Source organism: Pholcus phalangioides, unplaced genomic scaffold (genome assembly GCF_987345545.1).
Source record: "Pholcus phalangioides strain wild (caught in Gottingen) unplaced genomic scaffold, Ppha-v1.0 ptg000007l_1, whole genome shotgun sequence".
Classification (NCBI taxonomy): Eukaryota; Metazoa; Arthropoda; class Arachnida; order Araneae; family Pholcidae; genus Pholcus; species Pholcus phalangioides.
In genome coordinates, this window is record NW_028301600.1 from 16,190,483 (window position 1) to 16,214,973 (window position 24,491).

The following is a 24,491-nucleotide window of genomic DNA, read 5'->3' on the forward strand; positions in this document are numbered from 1 at the left end:
TCCTTTTGTTGTTCCACCTAAGAAGGGGCTATATTAGACTCCAAAAAACAGGTGTTCAGAGTTTAAAATTTGTTTTTATTCTCATTTTAAGCTTCAAGATGGTAAATCTCTCATGTTTGAATGATTTTAAAAATACAAGTAATAGGTCAAAGATTTGCAAGATGACAGTTTGCAAAAATTCATGATATATAAGAATAACAAAATTAATAAAATATTATACTTGTAGATGAAGAATCTCAAGTTTGTGTGTAGACATGATAAAGCTGTGCTTAAAAAATTCAAGCAATTTAGAAGCCAAGGTCTAGATAACCTCAGCAATACACATGTTTCTGAAGACTTTGGTCTAGGAGAGGGACCAAATACATGTTTCATGTAAAGCAGTATTTTGCATTCATGAGGCTTGGACTATGCAACATTTATGGACAGATTCGAGACTATTCACTTAGTTTACTGTACTATCTCACAAAAATTTCCTTAAACTTTAGTTCATATAAAATCACGAGTAAAACCAAACATTTTTTTTTTTTTGAGTAGTTTAATTAGTAACTTCTTGGAAAACTTGACCTCATCAACTTGAACTTTGCTTCTTTTTTCATAACTGTGAAATTATTTTACATAATGTAACAGACTAGTTCAGAGCAATTGTTAGGCTGTGTGAAAATAAATTTTTTGTATTGCAAAACCTAGGCTCTCTTATTCATGTCTAAGAATTACTACTATTTGTAACATGATGTATGACAAACTTTGTGCACCACAATTTTAATAATTAACACTTCACATACTCATAAAACCCAACTAAAGTAGAGTACAGATATCAATATTGCGGTTCAATATAAATTCATTGAAAAGTGAAAAGAATGGGAAAAAATACCTGTCAAAACCCATATCTCTATCATGCAGACTTGAATGCCATGCAACAGGTAAAAATTCAACTCTTGTAACCCTCTTCATTTCATAATCATTTTTGAAGTGAACAGGTATCAATTTGTTTGCAATGTCACGAAATCCATCCACTTGATGTGAGAAAGTAAAAGTTACAGAATTAAAAAAAAAGACTGATTTAGAGATATTAAAATAAATGTATAAAGTTAAGGCAAAACTTCAGAAATACCACTGCCTAGAATATGTTTTTATGATGCTTCATTATCACTTTCACTGTGGGTAGCGTCATATCGGTGTGTTTTGTTGAGGGACTAGAATATTACTGGTGGGGATGGGGTCTTGAATTTGCATTGCGGTCGCTGTGAACATTCAAAGTTTTTCATACTGTAAGTTAGATATTTCAAGTTTTTTGTTCACTCTCCCTCCATTTTCCGAAATGACTTTTAGGCAGGTTTTACATTTTTATTTATTGTATATATATCCACATCCCAATAATTATTTTTTACTATAAAGGTTTTTTTTTTTTGCACACAAAAACGTGATTTAAATTTTTTTTGTAATATTTAAACTTACTAATCAGTTAGTTTTATATCATTGTGTTTCCCTCTTTTAAATCTTTCCAAGTAGTCGTCTGATGTCAAATATGACGTAAAAATTTGGTAATTTTTGCTGAATGACGTCAGTCAAAAAAAATCATGTCATTTCAAAGTAATTTAATGACCACGAAAAATAAAGGTCAGGAAATAACATGATACTTGATGACCTTAATGAAATATCAGGTCATGAAATGACGTGATATTAAATGGCATAAATGATTTTGCGTCATAAAAATCACAAATTTCTTTTGAACTGAAAAATTCTGTTCCAGATGAAAATACCAAAATTATCCAAAATGTTTGTTAATGAACCTTCAGAGGGTGTATCCAAATTACCCTAGGCCTATTCGTTACTGTTTGTCACAGATAAATTAAGTACTTTCAACTGCAATTTTGTTTGAATGTAAATGTAAAACTTTTCAATGAGTTCATATAAATTTATCAACACATTATATAAATTATAATTACATCCATATCATGTTTTTTATGGACGATCAGAGGATCTGTGAAATTTGTCAACAATTGAAAAAGATGAAATGTATTCTATGCCGTGAACTAAAAAAATTAATTTAAAAATCTTTTTCTGTTCGATAATTATAAACAATGCAAATAATTATATTTATAATTATTATATTATATTTTTAAAGGATAAAAAAATAAAAGAAAAAGAAAAAATAACTGCCATCGGCTAAACTCAGCAGGAGATTACTTAACGGAAATTGTATAATATAACTAATCAATACTCTCATGCCATGCTTCTACAGATCGCGCTATAGTAGCAGTACCCACTGGGTGTTATTTTATGAAGACTTCACAAGTACTGATTAGTTATTGGAAATTGTATAATACAACTAATCAATACTTGTGAAGTCTTCATAAAATAACACCCAGTGGGTATTGCTACGATAGCGCGATCTGTACAGGCATGGCGTGAGATACATAGGCACAATCCTCAAACAGTCTAGGTTCGAATCCGAGCTGCGCCACGACATTATACATTTTTTCCCTTCCATCTCTTTGAATAGCGCCACCTATCTTCTGAAAGGTCCATTTCAAAATTTTTTTATTTCTTGTTACATAAACATACATATATTTTGAAGCTTTGACTCCTTATGTTTGGTTTTCCTATATATATTGATTATTTCATAGTATTCTTTTATTTTTTAGCCTCCTCGCATTGCGACTCTACTGCTGGTCCATCAGGAATGAAAAAGAAATATCCATATGATGAGGCTAGATACTTTTTGGACCAGGATATATTAGAAATGCTCCACAATTTGGATTTAGAAGATGAAGGGAAAAAAACTTAGAGAAACGGTCTTAGGCAAAGGAGAATTTATGGTTTTGCCGCCTGTGGACCACACAAATTTTGCCTCCCTTCACCCATTCTAGTCTAATTTTCTTGACTACTCTTTCCTTGAATTTGCCACCCTGTGCTATAACGTGCTTGGCCTCCCCGTACTCCTGCAAGTGCACCAGTGTCTCTCACTGTTTTGGTCACTCTTTTAGTCATTCACATGCTTGCACACTTCTTTGGTCTGTCCTGATGGTGAGTGATGGAAGAGTTGAGAAAAATAATGATCACGCGAGCTAAAATAAAATATTTATTACTATACAATTTATAAACTTAACAATTTCAGGATGGTTGTTGTGCATGTTCCTTCCACGGTGACTGCCAGCGGAAGTGCGTGTGTGTTAGGTTTCCCACCAAGCGAGATCAAATCTCACCAAACATTGGCGACTTGGCGGCATATGCAACAGGTCATTCACATGCTTGCACACTTCTTTGGTCATTCACATGCTTTCATACTGTTTTGGTCATTCACATGCTTGCACACTTCTTTGGTCATTCACATGCTTTCATACTGTTTTGGTCATTCACATGCTTGCTCATGCTCGAAGTCACTCTTTTGCTCACTCATGTGCTTGCAAACTTTCTAGGTCACACTTTTGATCACTCACTGACCTAGTCCCTTACTGTCTCAGCAAAGACAGATTTATTTATGGTTATACCAATTTTGCCGCCCTTCTCTCATTCTACTAATTGTTTTGGCCACTCATTTTCATAGGCATAAACTTGTATGTGGCCCATGGGCCCGAGCCCCCCCAACATTTTTGAAGAGCCGGCTTGGCCCCCCCAAAAATTCGAGTAGATATGTTTCGCACGCTTGGCTCAGAAAAAACTTTTTGACAAAAATTTTCTCTAAATAGTAGAAATCATCTGCTCGAAATTTTATTTTTTATTTTTCTCTCTCTTTAGAATCTCAATGCACTTGTTCTGTGACAATAGTAGTCTTATCTCGCAATCACCCCGGCATCCATCCATCCTAAATTGCATCCTCCCAGAGTGCTGTGCCTGAAGGTGCCTGTGTAGATAACTTGGGGGTGGGGGGGAAGGAATCCTTTCTCTTGCTTGCACTGTCGGTAAACTCAAGAGCATCTCTTCCTTCTTTTGTTGAGTGGGAGGAGGTAAAGTGAACAACGATTTAGCTTATTAACAAGTTCAAAGGCCTGTAATCATGGCCCCCACAAATGGGGGGGGGCTGACAGGGCTCTAGCCCTGGGGCCCGGGCAGTTCTCATAATTTTTTGCTTTTTCATGATATAAATTAACTACAGAAGGGGCCCGTGAAAAGTATGCCCGGGGTCCCTCAAAAGATTCCAGCCTGGGGGCCCCTCTCCAGGATGTGGGGGCCATGCCTGTAACATTTTTCGAGCCTTCACAACAGAAGCGCCGACATGAAGAAATTAACATTGGGTGGAGAGAGAGCGCTGAAAGTTGCTGGCCGTCCCGTATATACGGGGCTGAAGCACATACGCAGGAAACAGAGGACACACTGCATTGTTTTTCTAAAAATTATTGGGGAGAGGCTCAGCCAACACCCACTGAAAATTCTCTAGTAGGTGTTGGCTCAGACCCCTTACAAAATTTATTGGGGTTGGAGGGGCTCAAATATCCTCCGCTCCTAGGTTCCGGTGCCTTTGATGAAGAATCAAATAAATAATAGTAAAATAAAATTAACATAAAAAAGAAAATAAGAAATGAATGGAAAATTTCAAAGCCCTTGAGCCGGGTACCATTGCATTCTAATAATAGGAATATGAAATTTCCTCCTTACAAATCAGGGATTCTCAAACTATTTACGTTAGCATCGCTCTTATATATATATATATATATATATATAGAAATTTTAAATACAGTATTTCAAGTAATGTTGAAGGGAGGTTAAAGGGTGAAATTTGTGACCCCCCCCCCCCAGTTGCAGCCCTGTTTCCAGTATCCCAACACTTAGGTAGCCAGGGCCGGAACTAAGGAAGAAGGCAGTTTTCACAGGCGGAAATCTTGAGGGGGCTGCTAATTCTGGGGAGGAGGGACGAAAAATACCATTTCGATCGCTTTTTTCAGTGGAGACGGTGAAAAAATTACATATTCTTCCCCCCACGACAAAAAGGATCCTGTTTCCGTTGAACCGGGCTTTTGGACCGAGATCTTTCGCGAGGATCCCGATTTTTCACAGTGAAGTGCTTGGAACCTGTCATAGGCATAAATTTGTATTGGGCCAATGGGATCGAAGGCCCCCCCCCCCTAATAATTTTGAAAAGCTGGCTCAATTCCCCCCCCAAAAAAAATCGCATGGATACGTTTTCCGCACCTAGACTCGGAATAATCACGTCACGTCAGTACAGTGTGTTTCGGCTTTTATACGAAGCTGTGACGTAAAAAAAAGTGACGATTTTTCCGCAAAAACTTTTTTTCCTGGCCATTTTTCAGGATGCGCCTTATTTATCGGAAATTACTGTAATTTTTTCTATGTTCTATTCTAAAATTTCTAAAAAAAGAGAGTATGCAGTATTTCTTACTTATGTTATTCAAAATTGTGTTTATTTCAAAATGAAGAATTATTCTCAAGGTTTTAATAAGGTTCCTCCTCTCAAGGTCACTTCTTTTTTACGGACGTATTTCTTAATGGATGGTCATCAGTGAAACAGGGACGCCGACAGAAGCATTTCCATAGATGATCTTAATTGGAATATAAAGAAATAACGGTGGTGAAAAAATCGGCTATAGACGGGGTTTGTAGTTCTGCAGAATAAGAATAGCTTTGTTTGGAGCCCCTTGAAGTAAACGCCTTGTCTTTCCCTGAAAAAACCCCACAAATGATGAGATAGGCAGTTCCACAGTATTTTATGGTTTGTGTGGACCACATTCGGTTGTGCATGTACAGTATAACCTTCTGTTAGTAGAACATGTTGTATTACAAGAAAAAACGGAAAAATTCCTCATGATTCCACACAGTTTCCTGACAGAAAAAGTAAGCAATATTAAATATAGTTACACATTTTTGATAAATTCATGCATTTGAAGCATTTTCTTCAATGAAAATTTATTCAGAATCTTCAAAAGCAATCTAGATACAGTATTTTGCAGACCTCTAGTACTTATAATCAATAAAGAGTAGTAAAAGAATTCTTTTCTGTTACACATATCAATAAATTAATAAAACTTACCACATGTTTTATTTTTTTCAATCATATTTAAAATTTAAGAAAAACTTCATTTGGTTTGCGAACTTCGAAAAGTGACAATATTTAAATCGAGTTTTTATTAAGAAATTTATGCAACTAAAAATTTATTATTTTTCTAATTTAAAACCTGATATATGACTCAATATATGAGAGTAAAATAAATCTGAAATAAGTAAAATGTAATTTGATTTTGAGGGAAATATATATATATATACGCTGTATCATAAAATATAAATAAATACAGGGCTTGACAAATCAGAAAAAAATTTAAGCGCCAGCCAAATTCCGTAAGAGCCAAACATGATTTTTTCATGAGAAAAGTGTCTTAAATAATCTTTTTTCGACCTTTCTGGGAATTGATAACCCCTTCCCAGGGCCGCAACTAGATACTTTGTTACCTAGGGCAAGCAGGAATTTTGGCTCCCCTTAGTAGAAGAAACAGTTAAAGGGTGAATTCTCGACTACCATTCTGGTCCAGCGGCTCGAGCACCAGACCCGCCTGCTCTCTATAGTTGCGGCTCTGCTTCTTTCTATATTGAAAGACAGTTAATTATAAAATCAGAAAATTTTGAGCCATCCCTAGATTCTGATTTAAGCAATCACATATACAAAATTTTAGGCGTTGATACAGATTTTCCAGTCACCATGGTGACCTGGCGCCTGGGATTTGTCCAACCCTGGAATAAATAAAGATGTATATACTGTATATATTTTTTGGATTTACTTGTATTCTTTGTATATACTCGTTTTCGTAACCCCGCCCAGGGATTTCGGGATTCATGAGACCTGGGGGGGGGGGACCCAGGGGATCCTGGGTTCGTTATAACGAACTTTTATTGTGTTATGAGCAATATTAATTTGAAAAATTATAAAAATTCAATTAATCTTCCGCACAAGTTGAAAATATGCACTTATTCTGAAAATTCTTCAATTACATACATTAACACACACATTAATGCTAAAAAAATGTTAAAATATGCAAGGGCGTAGCCAGAAATTTCGTTCGGGGGGATCAAAGTGATAGAACAATAGATTTGGACATCTTTTTCCCTTTTTTCGGTCGCTTTCTCACATGTCGGGGGGGGGGGGGCAGACCCCTCAAGTCCCTCCCCCCGCTACACCCTTGAAAATATGTAAATGCTAAAAACAGCACTACTCACAACAAATTAATAAATAGTGCAAAAGAAAACAAAAATAAAAAGGTCAATTTCCCGTCTCCCACTGGAGGACCTTTCATTAAATCAAGTTGTATAATAATCAAGAATGGCCACTAAAGCAGTGTTTTCCAAAGTGTGAAATATCGCCCCCGGGGATAGGGTGCGTTGAGGGTCCTGAGGGTCGGTAGAAGCTGTGGGTTTAGTATAGGATCCTATGGGTGGGGCTTGAGTTGGGAGAGATGAAAAAGAAATTTTTTTTTAAGAGAAGAGCTATGGAACAAAAAATTTGGGAAACTTTTCAATGAAGCAGCAGTTCTCAACCGGTGCTCCGTGTGCACTTCCCGGGGACTCTGCCACCACTTGAAGAAAATAAAATAAATCAGTAAATTTGATAAATGAATAAAAGAGGAGCCTACGGGGCTCCGCCATAGAAATTTTACGCCAAATAGAGGCGACAATTGATGCATATTTGTGTTTTTGTACAGGTGATCATTTGTGGAGATTTTACTGCATTTAGGAAAATATAATGGAACCCTTCCTATATACGTCTCCTTATTACGTTTCTGACCTTACTCATTTGCACGACATTTGATTTCAGTTGCTATATATTCCTATACATTATACCTGTATACAGGGCCTAATTTCTGCATGGGCAAATGAAGCCTTTATAACTTTGAGCCCCCGAAATTCAAACAACATACATTCACTGACTAATTAACATCTTTGACTCTTTCCGCAAGAGCCTCTTAATTCCTGCTTTACCCAGGGCCCTGCCTGTATACACTTCAATTAATCAACGTTTTCACTTCGATTCCAACTCTCAAGTCTTTGGAAAACACCATTTTTATCAATCGAATATCAAATAATTTTTCAATTGGTAAAACTGTGTCATTGAAATACAGTGTTTCCCGGTTTTCAAAAACACATCATGAAGAAACGTTGTAAGCGGAAAAACTAAGCGGGATCGACAACAGTTTCTCATGCATATTTTTTACTGAAAAAGTCATAAAATTTAAGATGATTGACTGGTTCAATGGCTTTTGACAGGTACTGAAATAATTACTGAACGGGCTATGGTATGCTGTTAGCCAGGGCCGTAACTAGGATTTTTGCCGACCGGGAGCAAATATGATTTTGCTGCCCCTACATAATTTTGCAACGGTGCTCTTTGTTCCCACTTAGAACTGCCACCCACTAATTTTTGCCGCCCGGGGCAGTTTCTTCCTCTGCCCCCCCCACTCTAGTTCCGGCCCTCTGCTAATAGCAAACATGTACACTATTAGTTCTTTCTTTAAGAGAAAAATCTTTCAACACAACGAAACTCAATACATCATCTACTTTTTACTTAGATATAGAAACCAAAAGCAAAACAAACAGGTATGTATAGTATGTTTTATATAAAGTTTAAATAAAAAAAAATTTCTGTTAAATTTTGAAATGAATACCGTAAAATTGCTTGAGACTTTAGCAACAGTAATGTTATGATAGTATTATATTTCTTCTCAAGCATAAGATTTTGAATCAAAACAAGAGTTTTTTTACAAAAATTTTTTTTTTTGGGAAACGTCTGTAAAAAAAAGGGGGGGGGGTAGGAAAGGTAATTTTCGAAAAAGTTCCAGTTATAAAGTCTTCACATATTTCAGGTTTCATTTGAGGTTTCATTATTTGAGCCTGAGCCCCCCCCCCCCAACATTTTTAATAAGTTTACGCCTATGCTCATTTTTCAAATTTGCCACTCCTCTGAACTTGCAGTGCTGGGCTATAGTTTGCTAAGCCCCCCTGTAAATACGGCACTGGTCATTTGTTTCACCGTCTTAGTTCATTGCTCTTTTTCTTTCATTACTCAGGTAAGAAAACGATTTGCAAGATAATGCTTGTTTTATCCTAAACTCATGGCAAGAAAAGCCCATTGATTGCCAGGTTTCGGCCTCCCCACTATTCATAGGGCAGGAGACTTACTTTCTCACGTGTTGCGGGTTTGCATAACTAGCCTAATTCCACCAGCGGAAGATGCCACCTTGGCATCATACAATATTTTGATTGAAATATTTAATATTATACTAATTTAACTCTAATGTTGTGTTTCATACACTAAAATGAACCTATTTATAAAAACAATTCACCAGAAAAACTTGGAAAACAAATTAGGCCCCGCAGTGAAAGTGTTAAATGAAAACTGTTACACTTCTCATAAGAAGCTATGAATTCAATGTATCAACATGTACACCTGAACTTATCCTAGTGATTAGTTTTCCATTTATCCTTATGATGTCTAGTATAGATCTTTCCATGCTTCTTCATGCTGTCTGCAGTCTTTGTATTGTTTTGCTTGTGAGAGTCCATGTTTTTGTTGTCCATGTTAAGTCAGTGCTGGTAATACACACTGGATGAATACTTTTCTTTTCAGGCATAATAGCATGTTACTCTTTAGAATCACACATTTTTCACTAAAAGTGCAAAATTCTCACCTGATCCCGATTTTTTTGTTTGTTTCTTTTGTGATGCTATTGTCCATGGTTATTTCTTGTCTTGGGTACACGTAGCTTTGTACTTCTTTGATCTACATGCTGTTCAACAAAATCTTCTTCTTTAAAGTAAACCTGAACTTAAGTTGAACTTGACTTTTGTGTGTGTGTGCATTCATTTTCAAACCCACAATAATTTTAGCATTCACCAGTTTTTGTACTTCTAGTTCAGGAAACAACAGCTGGCCAACTGGCTGTCTTTTTGAACACACAAATTGCTTTTAAGATTTGTTATGGGCATTTTTTTTCCTTATTTTTTGGGTAAGTTGCCCACTGCTGCTTCTGTATATGCTTAATGCAAATTTGAAGCTCTGGTTCCTATGACAAAACTTTTCGAAGCTCTTCGGAGTGGATGGTCAATGCCATCCATGTGTGTGTGCAACTGTTTATTGGCGTTTTTCAATGCTAACAAAACTTCTCTCAAAATCTATCAGTGCATGAAACAGTTCAAATTGATGCATTACATCTAGATGGAAAAGCAACCAGATAAACAATGAAAAAGAGCAAATTTATGAAGTGGAGAAACATAAAGCCCAGGTTAAAAGCTTAGCGACTAAATTGCCTATGTTTCACCATATTATTTATGGCGTAAACAAATCTGTGAATTTTCTTGGTCATTTTACTGGTGGACCTTATACACCAGAGTGACAACCTTAATGTGGCCTGTTATACTGCAGCTGACAATTATGTTAATATTCGAACAGAAAAAAGTTGACCACTTCTGTTCCAGTTCATCTGGATTATTGTTGATAATGACAATGTCATCTGCTAAATGTAAATAGTTGAGAAAGCATAAATTTATTTTTTCTTTCCTTATGCCAATCTGCTGAATACAGCAGTAAATAGCTCATTGTCTTTTGTGATACAAAGACATAAAAAAATAGGCAATCAATCCAAACATTAAAAAAAAGTAAAATTTTCTGAAATAGACTTCTCTTTTCTCCTGACACATTAATGCAATGTAACATTTCATTTTTTGCAAATTTTTGTACGGAGAAAAAATAAATCTCATATGAAAAAAAAATGATACAACTGAGCAGTTAAGCTATTTAATTATATAAGTAATAAATATTCACGAATATTTTGTCGCAATTTATTTTTACAATGAAGGAAAGATTTCAGACTTCTCTGCCATCTTGAATGAGTGAATTAACTCACTCCCATAAAATGAGTCATCATTTCACAGCAGCAAAATAGTCAGACATATATCCATCTTAGTAACAGTCAGTTGCAATATATCCACAAATGATTACCATGAAGACCTAGTGTTTTTTAATTTGATTTTGTTCATATATATATATAACAACAGACTCACCACATTCTGACACAGAACGGAAGCGTAAATCACATACAGAACCAATTCCTGGAACTATAAAAACCAAGTGGTCAATAACTGATGGTTCACTTTCTGGAATGACTATATCTACAGGAATTCCTCTACACAGAGTTCGAATATTTGATTTTCCATCCTAAAATTACAGAAATGTATGATTCAATATAAATTAAAATGTCTAAATCAGCTTCTAGTGATATGTTGTATGAAAAAAAAGGGGAAAAAAAACATTTCATAGATAAGAAATATTTGAAAAAAAAAGACTTCAAGCTATGAAACACACTTTTTACTGCTCATACCAAAATGTTAAACTCCCCCCAACACTGATACTAACCTCGTTCTCTGCGATGATGAAAATTTTGGAAATTATCATCAAAAGGCAGTTTGTGAAGTGGATAGATGAGAATAATGTATTGTCGGATAATCAGCATGGGTTCAGGAAGGGGAAGTCATGTGTAACTAACCTCCTTTGCTTCTATGATCACTTGACTAAGGCTTCGGGTAAGAGCAAAAATGTAGATGTTGTTTACCTTGATTTCCAGAAGGCATTCGATCGGGTCCAACATGGCAAACTCTTGAAGCGTTTACACGAGATTGGAATTGGGGGCAACTTGCTGAATTGGATAGAATCGTGGTTAAGAGATAGGTCGCAACCAGTTATGGTGAACGGGGAATTCTCTGGTTGGACAGACGTCACAAGTGGAGTTCCTCGGGGAAGTGTCCTTGACCCCATACTTTTTTCACTTTTTATAGATAAACTTGACCAGGGTATCGATGGGATTACTAGCAAATTCGCAGATGATGTGGAGATAATGGGGGCAATCGGGAATGAAAGCGATAGGGAGTTGCTCCAAACAAACTTAAACAGGATTGCAGCATGGGCAAATGAATGGAGCATGACGTTTAGCGTTGATAAGTGCATGGTCGCTCATTTTGGTTCGAACAACCCACGGTTCTCTTACGAGTTGAATGGTGTCACTATTCCGGATGCAACTAGGGTCACCGATTTGGGAATTCTCATTGACGAGCGACTTAGGTTTTCTGAACATTGTTCAGCGGTGGTCAAAAAAGCGATTAGAATGCTTGGTCTCTCAATTTTCAAAAAGGTCTCTTCGCGTTCTCCTAAAGTCATTCTTCCGCTTTTTCGAGGCTTAGTTCGTCCTGGACTGCAGTATGCTGTAAGGTTTTGGAGACCATACCTACAGAGGGACATAGACTTGGTTGAAGGGGTGCAGTTAAGAGCTACGCGTGTCCTTATTGGCACACAGGGCTTGAGTTATGAAGAGAGACTTCATTTTTTGAATATGTTTACATTAGATGACAGCAGGTGTCGAGGAGATATGATCGAAGTGTTCAAAATTTTCAATGGGATGGATAGGATGGACAATGAACTTTTAGTACGCCGCCAATCGACTGCTTTTACAAGGGGACACCAGTATCGATTGGTGAGGGACAATGCAAGGTTATGGTGTCGCAGGGAATTTTTCTCTAATAGGGTTGTTAATAAATGGAATAGCTTACCCCCGGAGGTAGTAAATTGTAACACAATTGACACGTTCAAAAAGTAATACGATAAACATGTTGGGGTAAATCGAGAAGCTATCCATACTTAGAATAAGACAACCATAAGTATTCTTTATGGGCATTGTATAATATTTTGTCATGTGTATATATTGTTTATAATTTTTGTTAATTGCATTTTTAATTGGGTTGCTGTATTTTTGAAGTATATGACATCCATATTTTTATGGGCATCTTTTTCTCAGCCACCTCGTTGGGCATTTTGCCTGTTGTGGCATTGTTTTTGTATTTGTATATACATACTAACATAAAAAATTCAATTTTTTGACATGATTCCCCCACTCTTCTTCCTTGTACAGGGTGGGCAAAAAGTCCGTAGAAACTTTAAAAGTGAATAAAATCCAGAAAAATAACTGAAATAAACGGTTTGCAGGGTTAGCATCGATAGATCACTGGAATTTTTTTCGGACAGGGAAAAACTCTCAAAACAGCCGATAGATGGCACTGATATGAGTGACTTCGGTGGAAATATATGCAAATGAGACGGTTATAAGAACTTGCGCTCTTAATCCACAACCAGTTCACTGTTGTAAACCGTGTATGTGGACCTGCTGCAATCTGCCGCTGCTGGATTTGTGACTTGCCTGCAATGTGTTATCCCCTGTGGTGGTGGTCACATGGAACACATACTGCTGTACAGGGGTGTAGCCAGAAATTTTGTTCGGTGGTACCAGTGATAGAAGAATAGATTTTCCTATCTTTTTCCCTTTTTCGGCCATTTTCCTCACATTTCAGGGGGAACCCGACCCCCAAGTCATCTCCCCCCGCTACGTCCTTGCTGCTGTAATAGCCGCTGTGGTGGTCGAGTGGTCATAGTGACGGATTTTCATCACGAGGATCTGGGTTCGAATCCCACCGGTGCCACAGTGGTGGTCGGCTGAAGCTAGTTTTCTATGGTTTCCGACTACAAGGCATGAATGCAAGCCGACCTCCCCGTTAAAAAGTCTTGCCACAGAGAGCAACAGGCCAAAAACGTAACAAATATTCAATCATTACACTTCATACACAATTTGAAGTATAGATGGCAGCACTGAAATATCAAGCACAACACACTCAGACTGTTAGGTGCACTCCAGGCTCTGCCACGAAGCTGGGCTGGAAGAGATCTCAGCAGTAGGATAAGTCCAGTGGCAGAGCCCCTGGCGTTCATTTATGCTGCTGTAATAAACGACAAAACAACAAAAAAACGGCGACTTGACCACAGCAAAAAAAAAATGCTACCACAGGGAGGCCCCCATCGAGGGGTTAGCGCACCAACCTCTCGATGAGTATAAAAAACAAGCCTGCCGTTCGGAATCGGCAATAAATTGTAGGTCCTGGTCCAATTAGCCCTCGTGTGCAGAAAATGACTGTGGTGCGACAAAAATGATCAAATCAATTTACTGAGGGTCAATACGTGCTTAGAAGGGGAAGAGAGGGGGTCTAGGCTTCTTTTGTAGTTACACTGTGAGCTCCCATAGCTTTTCACAGGCATGCACTGGAAGGATAAGGTGCAGTGTGGTGAGATATTGTAAACCAGCAATGAGTCAGAGTTAGCTAATGTATGGGTTAGTGGGGGGGGGGGATGAATTTGGTGCTCTTGAGCTAAAACACCAGAGGTCAAACGCGACAGGGTTTGTTTCAAGAAATGGAAGGTGGGTCCCAAAGTGAAAAAGCTTGAAGGCCTGGAAGTTCAAATTGTTGTGCACTTTTAAATGATTACAATGAGATAGTAAATGCCAACTGTGTGTTAAACGTTGGATCCACCGACAGACATGTCTGCCCAGACAGACATTCTAGATCAAATCAGTAGATAATTCTTTTACCCCTCTGCAGATCTGCATGGTCTGGTGTCAAAATGGCATCATTTTTCCCAAGGGGATGAGCAGCTTCAGAGAGCACAATATATATGGCAGAAATTATTCCAAGAAAATGAGTGATGCCTTCATCTCTTTTCCCCATATGTACTTGATGGCCGTGTACATACAATCAAAGATAGACACTATATTTTTTGAGTAAGAAAAAAAGAGGGCTTAGAATATACATGGATGTGGTTGTTGCAAAGCTTATAACTTCTTTCAAAAGCTTGTGTTCATTTTATAGTATAATTGCTTCTCTACCACTTCAATACTGATATCTTCATACCCTAAGTGGAGTACTAAATTATTTTTTCATCAAGTGGTCAATATTTTTTCTAGATATTTTCTTTTTCTTAATATTCGATTGGTGAGTACATTTTTGAATACATATTTTTTCTTCGCGTTCATAGAATATAAACCACTACTATTAATATTTGTTTATACAGTATTAAGTAATACAGTTGCCTCCATAAACCGGCCGTACAATAGTCTGGCTCGACCAGTAATGTGGCGTTTTCGGGCTGACTTCCTTAGTGTCTAGAAGTGGAAAACCTGTTACAGCCTCTCCAACGTCCGACTTTGATATTAGGAGCCATGGAGAAAGCAAAAATCATGGGACTCTTGCAACTTAGGTAAAAGCTGTTTCATTAGTCAATGAATATATGTTTCAGCTTCCGGCCCCACAATTATGATGCCCGGGGGCAAATCCATCCGCCCATGCGGAAATTGTGCCTTGTTCGTATCTATGCATAGAAATTTGCAGCACATTTATTTATTTTTTTCAACTACCTTCCGGTAATCCAGTGATTTCAGTACTTCATCATAACCCTAGTCTTATATGCCCCGGATTAGTGAGATTCTACTGTATACTTTTGAGATCTTCGAAGCAATGTCATATTAATACTGTATACCAGGAGAAGTGATTTTGCAAAATCTATATACACTCATTGCCATAAAAATTTGCGCACCCAGAAGAAGTAGTCAAAATGAAACGAAATTTTACACATGTAAGTACTATGTTGATATAAGTAAGTGATTAGAAAATCCAAGAAAAAGGATCATTTACTGCAGAAAAAAGTACAGATGAACAGAAGTTTTAGTACTCTGTTGGACCCCCCTCTAGCGCGAATGCACGATGCGATACGAGCGGGCATTGAGGCATACAAGTTCCCTATGATGTCCTGAGACATCTCGTTCCACAGTTGCTGTAAATGCGCCTCCAGTTCGACCAACCTCGTAGGGTGTCCAACTTGCCGTCCCAAATGATCCCAGATATTCTCGATTGGTGACAAATCTGGGGATAGAGCAGGCCAGGGAAGGGTGGTAATGTGGCAGAGGCAGTCTTGTGACATCCTTGCTGTGTGTGGCCTAGCATTGTCTTGTTGAAAAATGGCTCCTGGAAGCCCGCCCTGCCATGAGTGGCAACACATGTGGCTGAAGGATGTTGTGGACGTACCGCTGGGCTGTCATTGTGCCATGGATCAATATTAGGGGTGACCGTGTATCGTAAGCAATAACACCGCATACCATGACACCAGCTGTGGGAGCGGTGTGTCGCTGTAAAGCAAAGGCAGGATTGAAGCGTTCACCACGGGGCCTCCACACACGAACACAATTGTCATCACTGCTCAAGTTGAATCTCGATTCGTCGCTGAAGACGACCTGGTTCCATTCCGTTGCAGTCCAATCCCGTCGTGCTCGACACCACTCCAAACGGAGGCGTTGGTGGGTGGGTGTCATTGGCAGCACACGTAATGGGCGCCGCGATACCAGATGTCCTTCAGCCAGGCGCCTTGCGATGGTTCGGGAAGACACAGGGGCCCGTAGTGAAGCTGCTGCCTGTGTCTGGATAGCGGCCAATGAGGCAGTTGGCTCTACGCATGTGTTTCGGATGATGTGACGGTCTTCTCGACCACTGGTCTGTCGAGGGCGTCCTGAACCTGGTCGCCGTGTAAATGACGTCTCTTCTGTCCACTGGTCCCAACACCTCCTCACAGTAAAATCAGAACGGCCTAGTTGACAAGCTACTCGCCAAGCTGACCACCCAGCTTCCATCATCCCGATGATTCTTCCCCTATCGAACTCTGACAACTGCTCATATGGTCTTCGACGGCGGCGTAACGGCATGTCTACCTCAGCATTTCCTTTGCAAACGATTAAATACACTCCTACCCGTTTTATACTCCAAGGAGAACGAAGTTCAATGCCCTCTAGTGGCATTACGCAATGCGCAATCAGGCTGCATTTCTAATCATTTGCATATCTGCCCGACATGTACCTTCAGGCCAACTTTCATTTCGATCCCACAATTATTTCTTGGTGCGCAAATTTTTATGGCAATGAGTGTATGTATGCATTAGAAAAACAGCTGCAGATATATCACTGATTATCGTACTCTTGGCACAAGATATTATTGTCATTGGGTATATGAAAATAGTAGTTGAAATAACACCAGGATCTGGTTGCTCCAGGACTGGACAAATCTCCAAAAATGTACATGCTTGAATCAATATTTTATGTACTAGTGCCGGAAACATATGTAGGTAGAGAAACAGGAGCATGGAGACGATCATCCCCTCTCTGTTCAGTAAAAAAATTGTATTATTGACATAGGTGGCAGAGTAGAAGTAGAACTTCACCACCCGCTCCCGTTCACTATACATGCTACTGTGGTGATTTGTAATGCCTCCCCCCCCCCCCGGTTCAAGGAGTCTGCATTCACTTATAGTCTGGTATTTAACATTTTTACATGCCCCCAAGATTGTCGGACAATAGATTCGTTCAGCCCTGGTTTCCTCCCCAAACAGTAGCATAAAGTTACCTAATGCATTGTGTCAAAACATCGCCGTAGGAGACGCTGGGGTTCATGAATTTATACCTCAATCACACCTGCAACATTGAATTCATCAATTCTCATTACGATGAATGTGTAGACAGACAGACATGACCACTCAGAGAGACCATCTTGGGATGGTTTGCGCTCTTTCCCAAAGGGATGGACGGTCTCGCAATGAATGTGCAGAATGCATTCTTAAATAACGAAATTCGTAAAAATTATGAAAGTCAATTTCAGACTCTAGAATCAACTGCTTCCGAATTAGTGGGAAAGTGCGGTATTCCTGTCGAGTACAAAAAATACAGGATGCGAAAAAAACACTGTTCCCTGATGAGATCACCAAAGACGAAGTTGTGTCGAATAGTAGGAGAAACTTCATCACGAAAACATATCTAGTCTCACTAGATTCCATCATTAACATCTTAACAGAAAGATTCACGCTTAGAAGAAACAGCGTGCAACTTTGTTCCCTGGATACGATTCACTTTTTTGAAGACGACACGCATGAAAAAATAGCTGTTTTGGATAAAGAATACGACGATGTGTTAGATAAAGATGAACTTGTGAAGGAATTTCTTTCATTTAGAAACCTCTGCAAAGATATATCGGACGACATAAAAGCATTGAATATCAGCACAATGCTAAAATTCATGATTGCTCATGGAATGAACGCAGACTTTATCTAACTTTGCCAATCAGCAGCTCTTCTGTAGAAAGATCATTCAGCAGGTTAAAAATTATAAAATCTTATTTAAGATCGACCATGAAAGAAGAAAAGAAGAAGGGGTTGGCTTCGTTGTCGATAGAAAGGAAATTAGCCAATGAGCTTGATATTCAAAAAGTAATTGAGCACTTTTCAAAGATGAAAAGGCGGAAAATGTTCTGATTATGAATTTTGCTCTTGCAAAAATTTGTGTCAAAACTCAGAGAGGAAGTGAATCATAGGTTTTAATCAAACTTTTTCAGCTTCACTTACAAGTGCAAAACTGTTGCATAAACATCCCATGATAAAAACAATATTACATAGTTCTAGAAACCCATAAATATATATTTTTTTCATTGTCGTGACAAGTTCAATTTTTTTAGGGTTCTTCGTTCCACATATCTTGTAGTTTATATATATATAAACATATAATATTTACATTTTTATTTTCAGTTTAAAAAGTTGTGTGAAAAATAAACACGAAAACAAAACGTAAACAAATGAAGTTTTTATCAAAATTTTAACAAGTTTCTTTGTATATTTAATTTTTTTTTAATTACAGGTAAATGAGGAACAGAATAAGGCGCCTTATTATATTTCGCTCCCCCACTGACAGAAACCTGGCTACGCCACTGCCTGTTACACATTAAAGTTTGTTGTCTATGAACAAGAACACTCCATCTAGAATAGTGTTTCCCAAATTGGGCAATATCGTGATATGAATCATTATGAAAGGGTTTCGCAGCATATGAAGTTTTTACTTTCAATCAGTGTATAAATAAAAGGATACATCTATTAAAGAATCAAAACATCTAGTTTCAAAAATAACATTGAACATAGAGACTGGTGCACATATTGAAAAACTTACTGAAACTGAATTTCCTGCATGATACTGTGTAACAGAAAAAGGCCCCTCAAATAACACAACCTCATCATTGATCAACGTTCTCTGCTGCCACTTATCATCAGCTAAGCATCTTCTGTATCGAGCCTGATAAAAATATACATAATAATTTTGGTCATTAACTTGTGCTATTTTTATATCTTCAATTACTTGAAAGTTTTGCTGCTACGTGATATGGGCAATAAGTTTTGTGTGCAGTGTGATCTGCCCAAACAATATTTTCAGAATACAGGTTTATAATCTTCACATCTCATTATCTTATTTTCTGACTGAAGCAGTTGATTGACGGCATATTAATAACTCAAGGTCCATCCTATCCATCCCGTTGAAAATTTTAAACACTTCAATTATATCCCCCTCCCAGAGACACCTGTATTCCTCCAATGTAAACATTTTCAAGAAATTGAATCTTTCTTCATAGCTCAAGCCTTATGTGCCAACAAGAGTATACGCAGCTCTTCTCTGCACCCCCTCCCCCTGAAGATAATCTGGATCATATTTTTAAATTTCTGGATCATATTAGTCCATGTCTCTGAGTAACCCATTGACTTTCTTGCTGCTGTCCTGATATTTTATAAAATGAATAGAAGAAAAATTTGTGAGTTTTACCGTTATTCGGTGGTTTCCAACTTCAAGAAGTGAATGGGAGCCGATCTCTCCATTAAAAAGTCTTGCCACAGAAAGCAACAGACCTACAACGGTACAAATATTCAATCATTACACTTCACTCACAATTGGAAACATAGATGGCGAGAACTGAAAATTCACACCCAATACTATGTAGTCACTCAGACTGTTAGGTAAACTAAACTCACACTGCCGGCACAACTCAATTGATAGTAAATTGCCCATGGTGATGGACTGGAGTTGTGTTCCGTTTGAAAGAAAGAAAATTATTCTTTTTGCAAAAATTGTTTGAATATGTTGTGTCATTATTAAAAAATCACAATGTTAGATACAAATCTACAGTACATATGAAGATCTCCCTGTAAAACACTGTTTATTATTCTTACACTGATCTTAGAGAAGGAAAAAGCCACATGATCCAAAATGCCACAATAGAGTACACTGAAGCTTTTTGGACAACATTCTTTGTGAGTTCAGAATTTTTTTAATTTTTTTCCCTTGTAAACTCATTTCTTCTTTCTTACATGCTTGCTAATGATATTTTTTAATAAAAACTACTTTTAGATATTTGTACAAAATTTGAGTAAGTTTTTAAAAAATGTTTTCTTATGTGGAACTTTGTTTAAAACTCTAAAACATACTTTTTAATTATCTATTATTAATTATTAGTACCTTTAAATAATTGCTATATTATGAAAGAAAAAGAGTTTAAAATTTCTAGCTAAAAAACTGTTAAGAGATATATATATTCTACGTATTTTTAAAAAATATTACAAAAAGTGCCAAAAACCCCCGAGTCGACAGGGACAAACATAGTCGAAATAGCTCAGACCCGAAAGTGTTAAGGAATGAAAACCACCCTTAAAATTTCAGGTTAAAAGAGAAATTGTGTATAAAATACTAGGAACATGTCATGAAAAAAACACTGATGGTTGCCGTTTGAATCTCACCTCTATTGCTGATGCTATAACTTCATCATAAGGTATATGATGTTGAGACCCTTCTGCTTTGTAAAACCATGTACAACGACGAATCTTGCGTTCATCTTCTTTCCAATAGACAGCTACCATCACTCTGTTTTTGAGATGTACATCATATCGACTACCAATCACAGGACCATAAACTTCATGTCCTGTTGGGTCTGTCAGCTCTGTGAAAAAATAAATAAATAAAAATTTTTTTGTATGGAAGATATTATTCAGATTTACATATCTGAAAAAGTTTAAAGAAAATTCACACTTTAAGAATGCAACTTTAAGATATACAGTGAAACCTTGATATAACGATATTCTGTGGGAAAAGAAAACATATTATTGTAGAGGGAATTATCATTATATTGAGAGGCAGCATTGTCTTCACATGCCACCAAATTTATGCATCTTTTCTAATTCTGCGTTTTTAGTACCATCAGAAAATGTGCTTCAAAGTATTTATTTATTAATTAATTGATTATTGAAATTCATTCAAATGCATTGCCCCTGTAAAGAAGTTTACCCTATTGCACTTTTGAGTCTCACAGAGAAATTGGCTATACCAACAGCTTTATCAACATTTTCTGTGATCATGTGGTGCAAAACAATGATGTTGTTAGATGCTCTTGGATGAATGGAAACAAGTGACAAAGTTAAAATTAAATTCAAGACGATTTTGAGCAAAATATATTGTAGTGATTTTATAATCTCTCAAAATATTGTTTTAGAGGGATTTATCGTTGTAGAGGATATTGTTGTATTGAGAGATGTTTAACATTAGACTGTAGGCAATTCCAAACAAGGTTTCGAAAAATATCGTGGTAGAGGGATTAATTATTATATCGAGTATCTTTGTAGCACAGCTTCACTGTATGTTGTATATACAAATACTTTATGACCTCAAAAGGACTAATAACCATTTCATTTTTATTTTATTTTTTTGAACGGGTGGTTTTACAATTTTACATCAATTGATTTTCTTAAATTTTCTACTTTTTCTCTGATTATTAATAAGAAATATCATTTACTATATATTTTGCATCATATGAGGTGTTTATAAGTCCCGTGATACAGTTGAACTTGCTTGTAACAAACATGGACATTACAAATTTCCACATATAACAAATTTTTTCCGTGTTCTGTGATTTTCGTGTTGCATATCAATGCTATTTTGATTGCTTATAACAAACACCAATTTCAGCAAAGTACGCCTATAACAAATTTAGACTGATTTTCAAACATAGAATTATCATGAATTTCTTTGTAATCTTATCTAAATCTTCTTATCTGTAAATTTACCTTTCTCCAACTGATAAGGTCTCATTTCTTTCCTTGGAAGACATTCTAGCAGGGCTGTTCCCCGTACTGCAAAATCTTATTTTGCTCCTTTTTCTACTTTTCTCTGTTAAATCTTATTTTGTTTACAGAAAGACTTATCAGGAAAAAAGGATTGAGGTAATTTATCGAGAGTATCTAATGTCCTTAACTACTGAAGTGGTGTGCATCACCTTTAGCGTACATTTGCTATTCTTTTTTTTTTCCAAGCTAGATTCGAACGTTAGTTGTGATGGGTTCATATCGTGTGCAAATTAATTTTGAGAATGTTCAAGTGCAACATACTACTCATTGCTTCAAAAATAGCTCTGCAGTAGGTTGAAAGCCAAAAAATGGAAAAAAAAGTGAGGAATAAAATTTTCCTGTGTTCATGCTATTACTATACATGAAAAGGATGCTTATTTAACATAGAAATGTGTATCGTGCATGTAAACTGTTTTAGTTTACTTAAACGCACCATTTTTCAAATCGGTATGGATATAGCAAAGTTCACGTATAACGAAGACTGTAACTTCATTATAAGCGGGTCATACTGAATTTTAAATGAAATATTTCTTTGATTCATGGTAAAATTTAAAAAAACTAGTGGGGTTTTTTAATTTCTTAACACAGTGTAATGTGGAATACATAGAATAAGTTTTTACCATTTTGATATAGTGTTTCTATAAATGAAGAATCTAGTATACTGAAAGGATGCCACAATTCTTTATTTTCAACAATTTCTTGAAAAAACCAGTGAGCTTCAGGTGCATTGTCAACAGAGCTGTCATCATGGATAGGTATATCATTTGAAACTGCCTGTTGTTCTGCATGAAATATATTGAATTATGAAAAAAAATTATTAAATAGAGAAATACTGGCAATTTATTGAAAATATTTGTTAACACTAGAACCGTGGAGTGGGTCAGTTTGACCCAACATATTATTCTATGGGAAAAAGGGGGTGTAGAATTTTCTCGGAAGTGGTTACCCCTTTCTGAAATGCATTTTTAAAGAAGATAGTGAAGAATTAAGGTCTTTTCAAAGTCAAGGCCAATTTATTGTCTGAGGAGATTTTTTTTTTCAATGAAGGAATGGCAAGTAGAGCTAATATTTCCTTTTCTTTGTAAACTTGATGAATACCTGGTATTCTGACAGGACTCAAGAAAGGTTTTCGGAAAGTAAAACACCAACTCTAGAAGAAATGTGTAGCTGAAATTTCTGTACGCAAACAATGTCACAGAAAGGTAGTAGAATTCTGGCTTGCAGTTGAGCTGGACACCAAGTACATTTTGAATTGATTTCAAAACCTAGGAAAGGATCAGTGTTGAATGAATCTCCCTCTTTCAGAACAACTACTGATCAAGCCATTTGAGAACAAGGACAGAAATCTCACTACTGACAACTTTTTTCACTACACTGAAGCCAGCTGAAATGCTAATAGCCACACAAATATGAGCTTATTAGGGATGGTGAGACAAAAACGAAGAGAACTACCTGACGCAATAAAGATAGTGAAACTACAGTTGCATGCAACATCACTACTGGCATACAATGATGTCATAATGAAAATTTATCAAGGAAAAAAATATGTTTTATCAGTCAGCACGCTTCTGACAGTAAATATTGACAGTAGTTAGCCCTGAAAAGCTTCCCCAGAAACTATTTCAAACTAAAATTCAACAAAATTTGCTGTAGATGTACCGATCAAATTACCACAAAAACAATTGGTGAACATAGCATCATGGAGGTGGCCTCTGTCTACATTTTCTACAACATCCTGGTTCTCACTATAATACAATCCTCGATTTTGTGTAGAATAGTACAGAGCTGCAAAACTATTTTTCGGATGCAGTTCCTCTAAAATCTTATTGAAGATATGCGTTCATCATACATTTCACTCTTGCACAAGAGAACATGTTCGTGCGCTCTTGATCGTGTAACTTTGTGAACCATCAAAAAAAAAAAGTGTGATTTTAGGTAATATCAAAATGTGGAAACTAATCTGTTAATTTTTGCATTAAACTGGCACGGTTTGTGGAACAACTTCAACATGCGGTTAAATGTACAAAAATCATGAAAATATTTTTGCTCCAAACATTGCTGATCATAAATTCCATTTATCGGTAAGAAATCTATTTATTTTGGCAGAATCATATTGGGGCCGTTTAAGTATTACGTCATCATTGATGGGGGGGGGGGTTCTGATTTGCTGACTTTTGATGACGGGGGGGGGGGTGGATAATGCTTACGTCATCAGCCACCATTTATGAAAATATGAGTTAGGATTCAGAGGGGCAGAGCTGATGACAAAGTTTTTCTGACAATGGGGGGAGGGGGTCAAAAATGGCTAAAATCTTGCTTACGTAATACTTGAACGGCCCCTTATAGACTTTCTTCTACTTAATTTGACACACTTGTTTTACATATTTGTCATATTATGGAATTACTTTAAAAAAAGATTTTGTATTGAACAGTGTACTGTGTACAAAATCTTATTTTTCCTGAATTACACCATTTTTTAGCTAATTTTGAAGCCTATTTCATATAAGCAAACAAATATATTTTTCGGTTATTGAGTTCACAATTAAACAACATTGAATAAGAGTGGGGGGAAAAACCGAAGAAAACCGAAAATAAATTCCTGTTTTTGCTACGGAACACTGTTTCTTCACAGTTTGGGTCAATTTGACCCAAT

General features: G+C 36.9%; 1 protein-coding gene across 1 annotated transcript in view; it reads right to left on the reverse strand.

Moving 5' to 3' along the window:
• PAPLA1 (Phosphatidic Acid Phospholipase A1) overlaps positions 1-24,491 on the reverse strand; it is a 105,370-nt gene that overhangs the window by 72,770 nt on the left and 8,109 nt on the right. The window contains exons 3-7 of the mRNA XM_089232724.1: positions 22,459-22,620; positions 20,459-20,658; positions 18,846-18,968; positions 11,002-11,155; positions 872-1,013 (exon numbers count right to left, since the gene is read on the reverse strand). Of these exons, the coding sequence (XP_089088850.1) occupies positions 872-1,013; positions 11,002-11,155; positions 18,846-18,968; positions 20,459-20,658; positions 22,459-22,620 (781 nt within the window). The remainder of the gene's footprint in view (positions 1-871; positions 1,014-11,001; positions 11,156-18,845; positions 18,969-20,458; positions 20,659-22,458; positions 22,621-24,491) is intronic.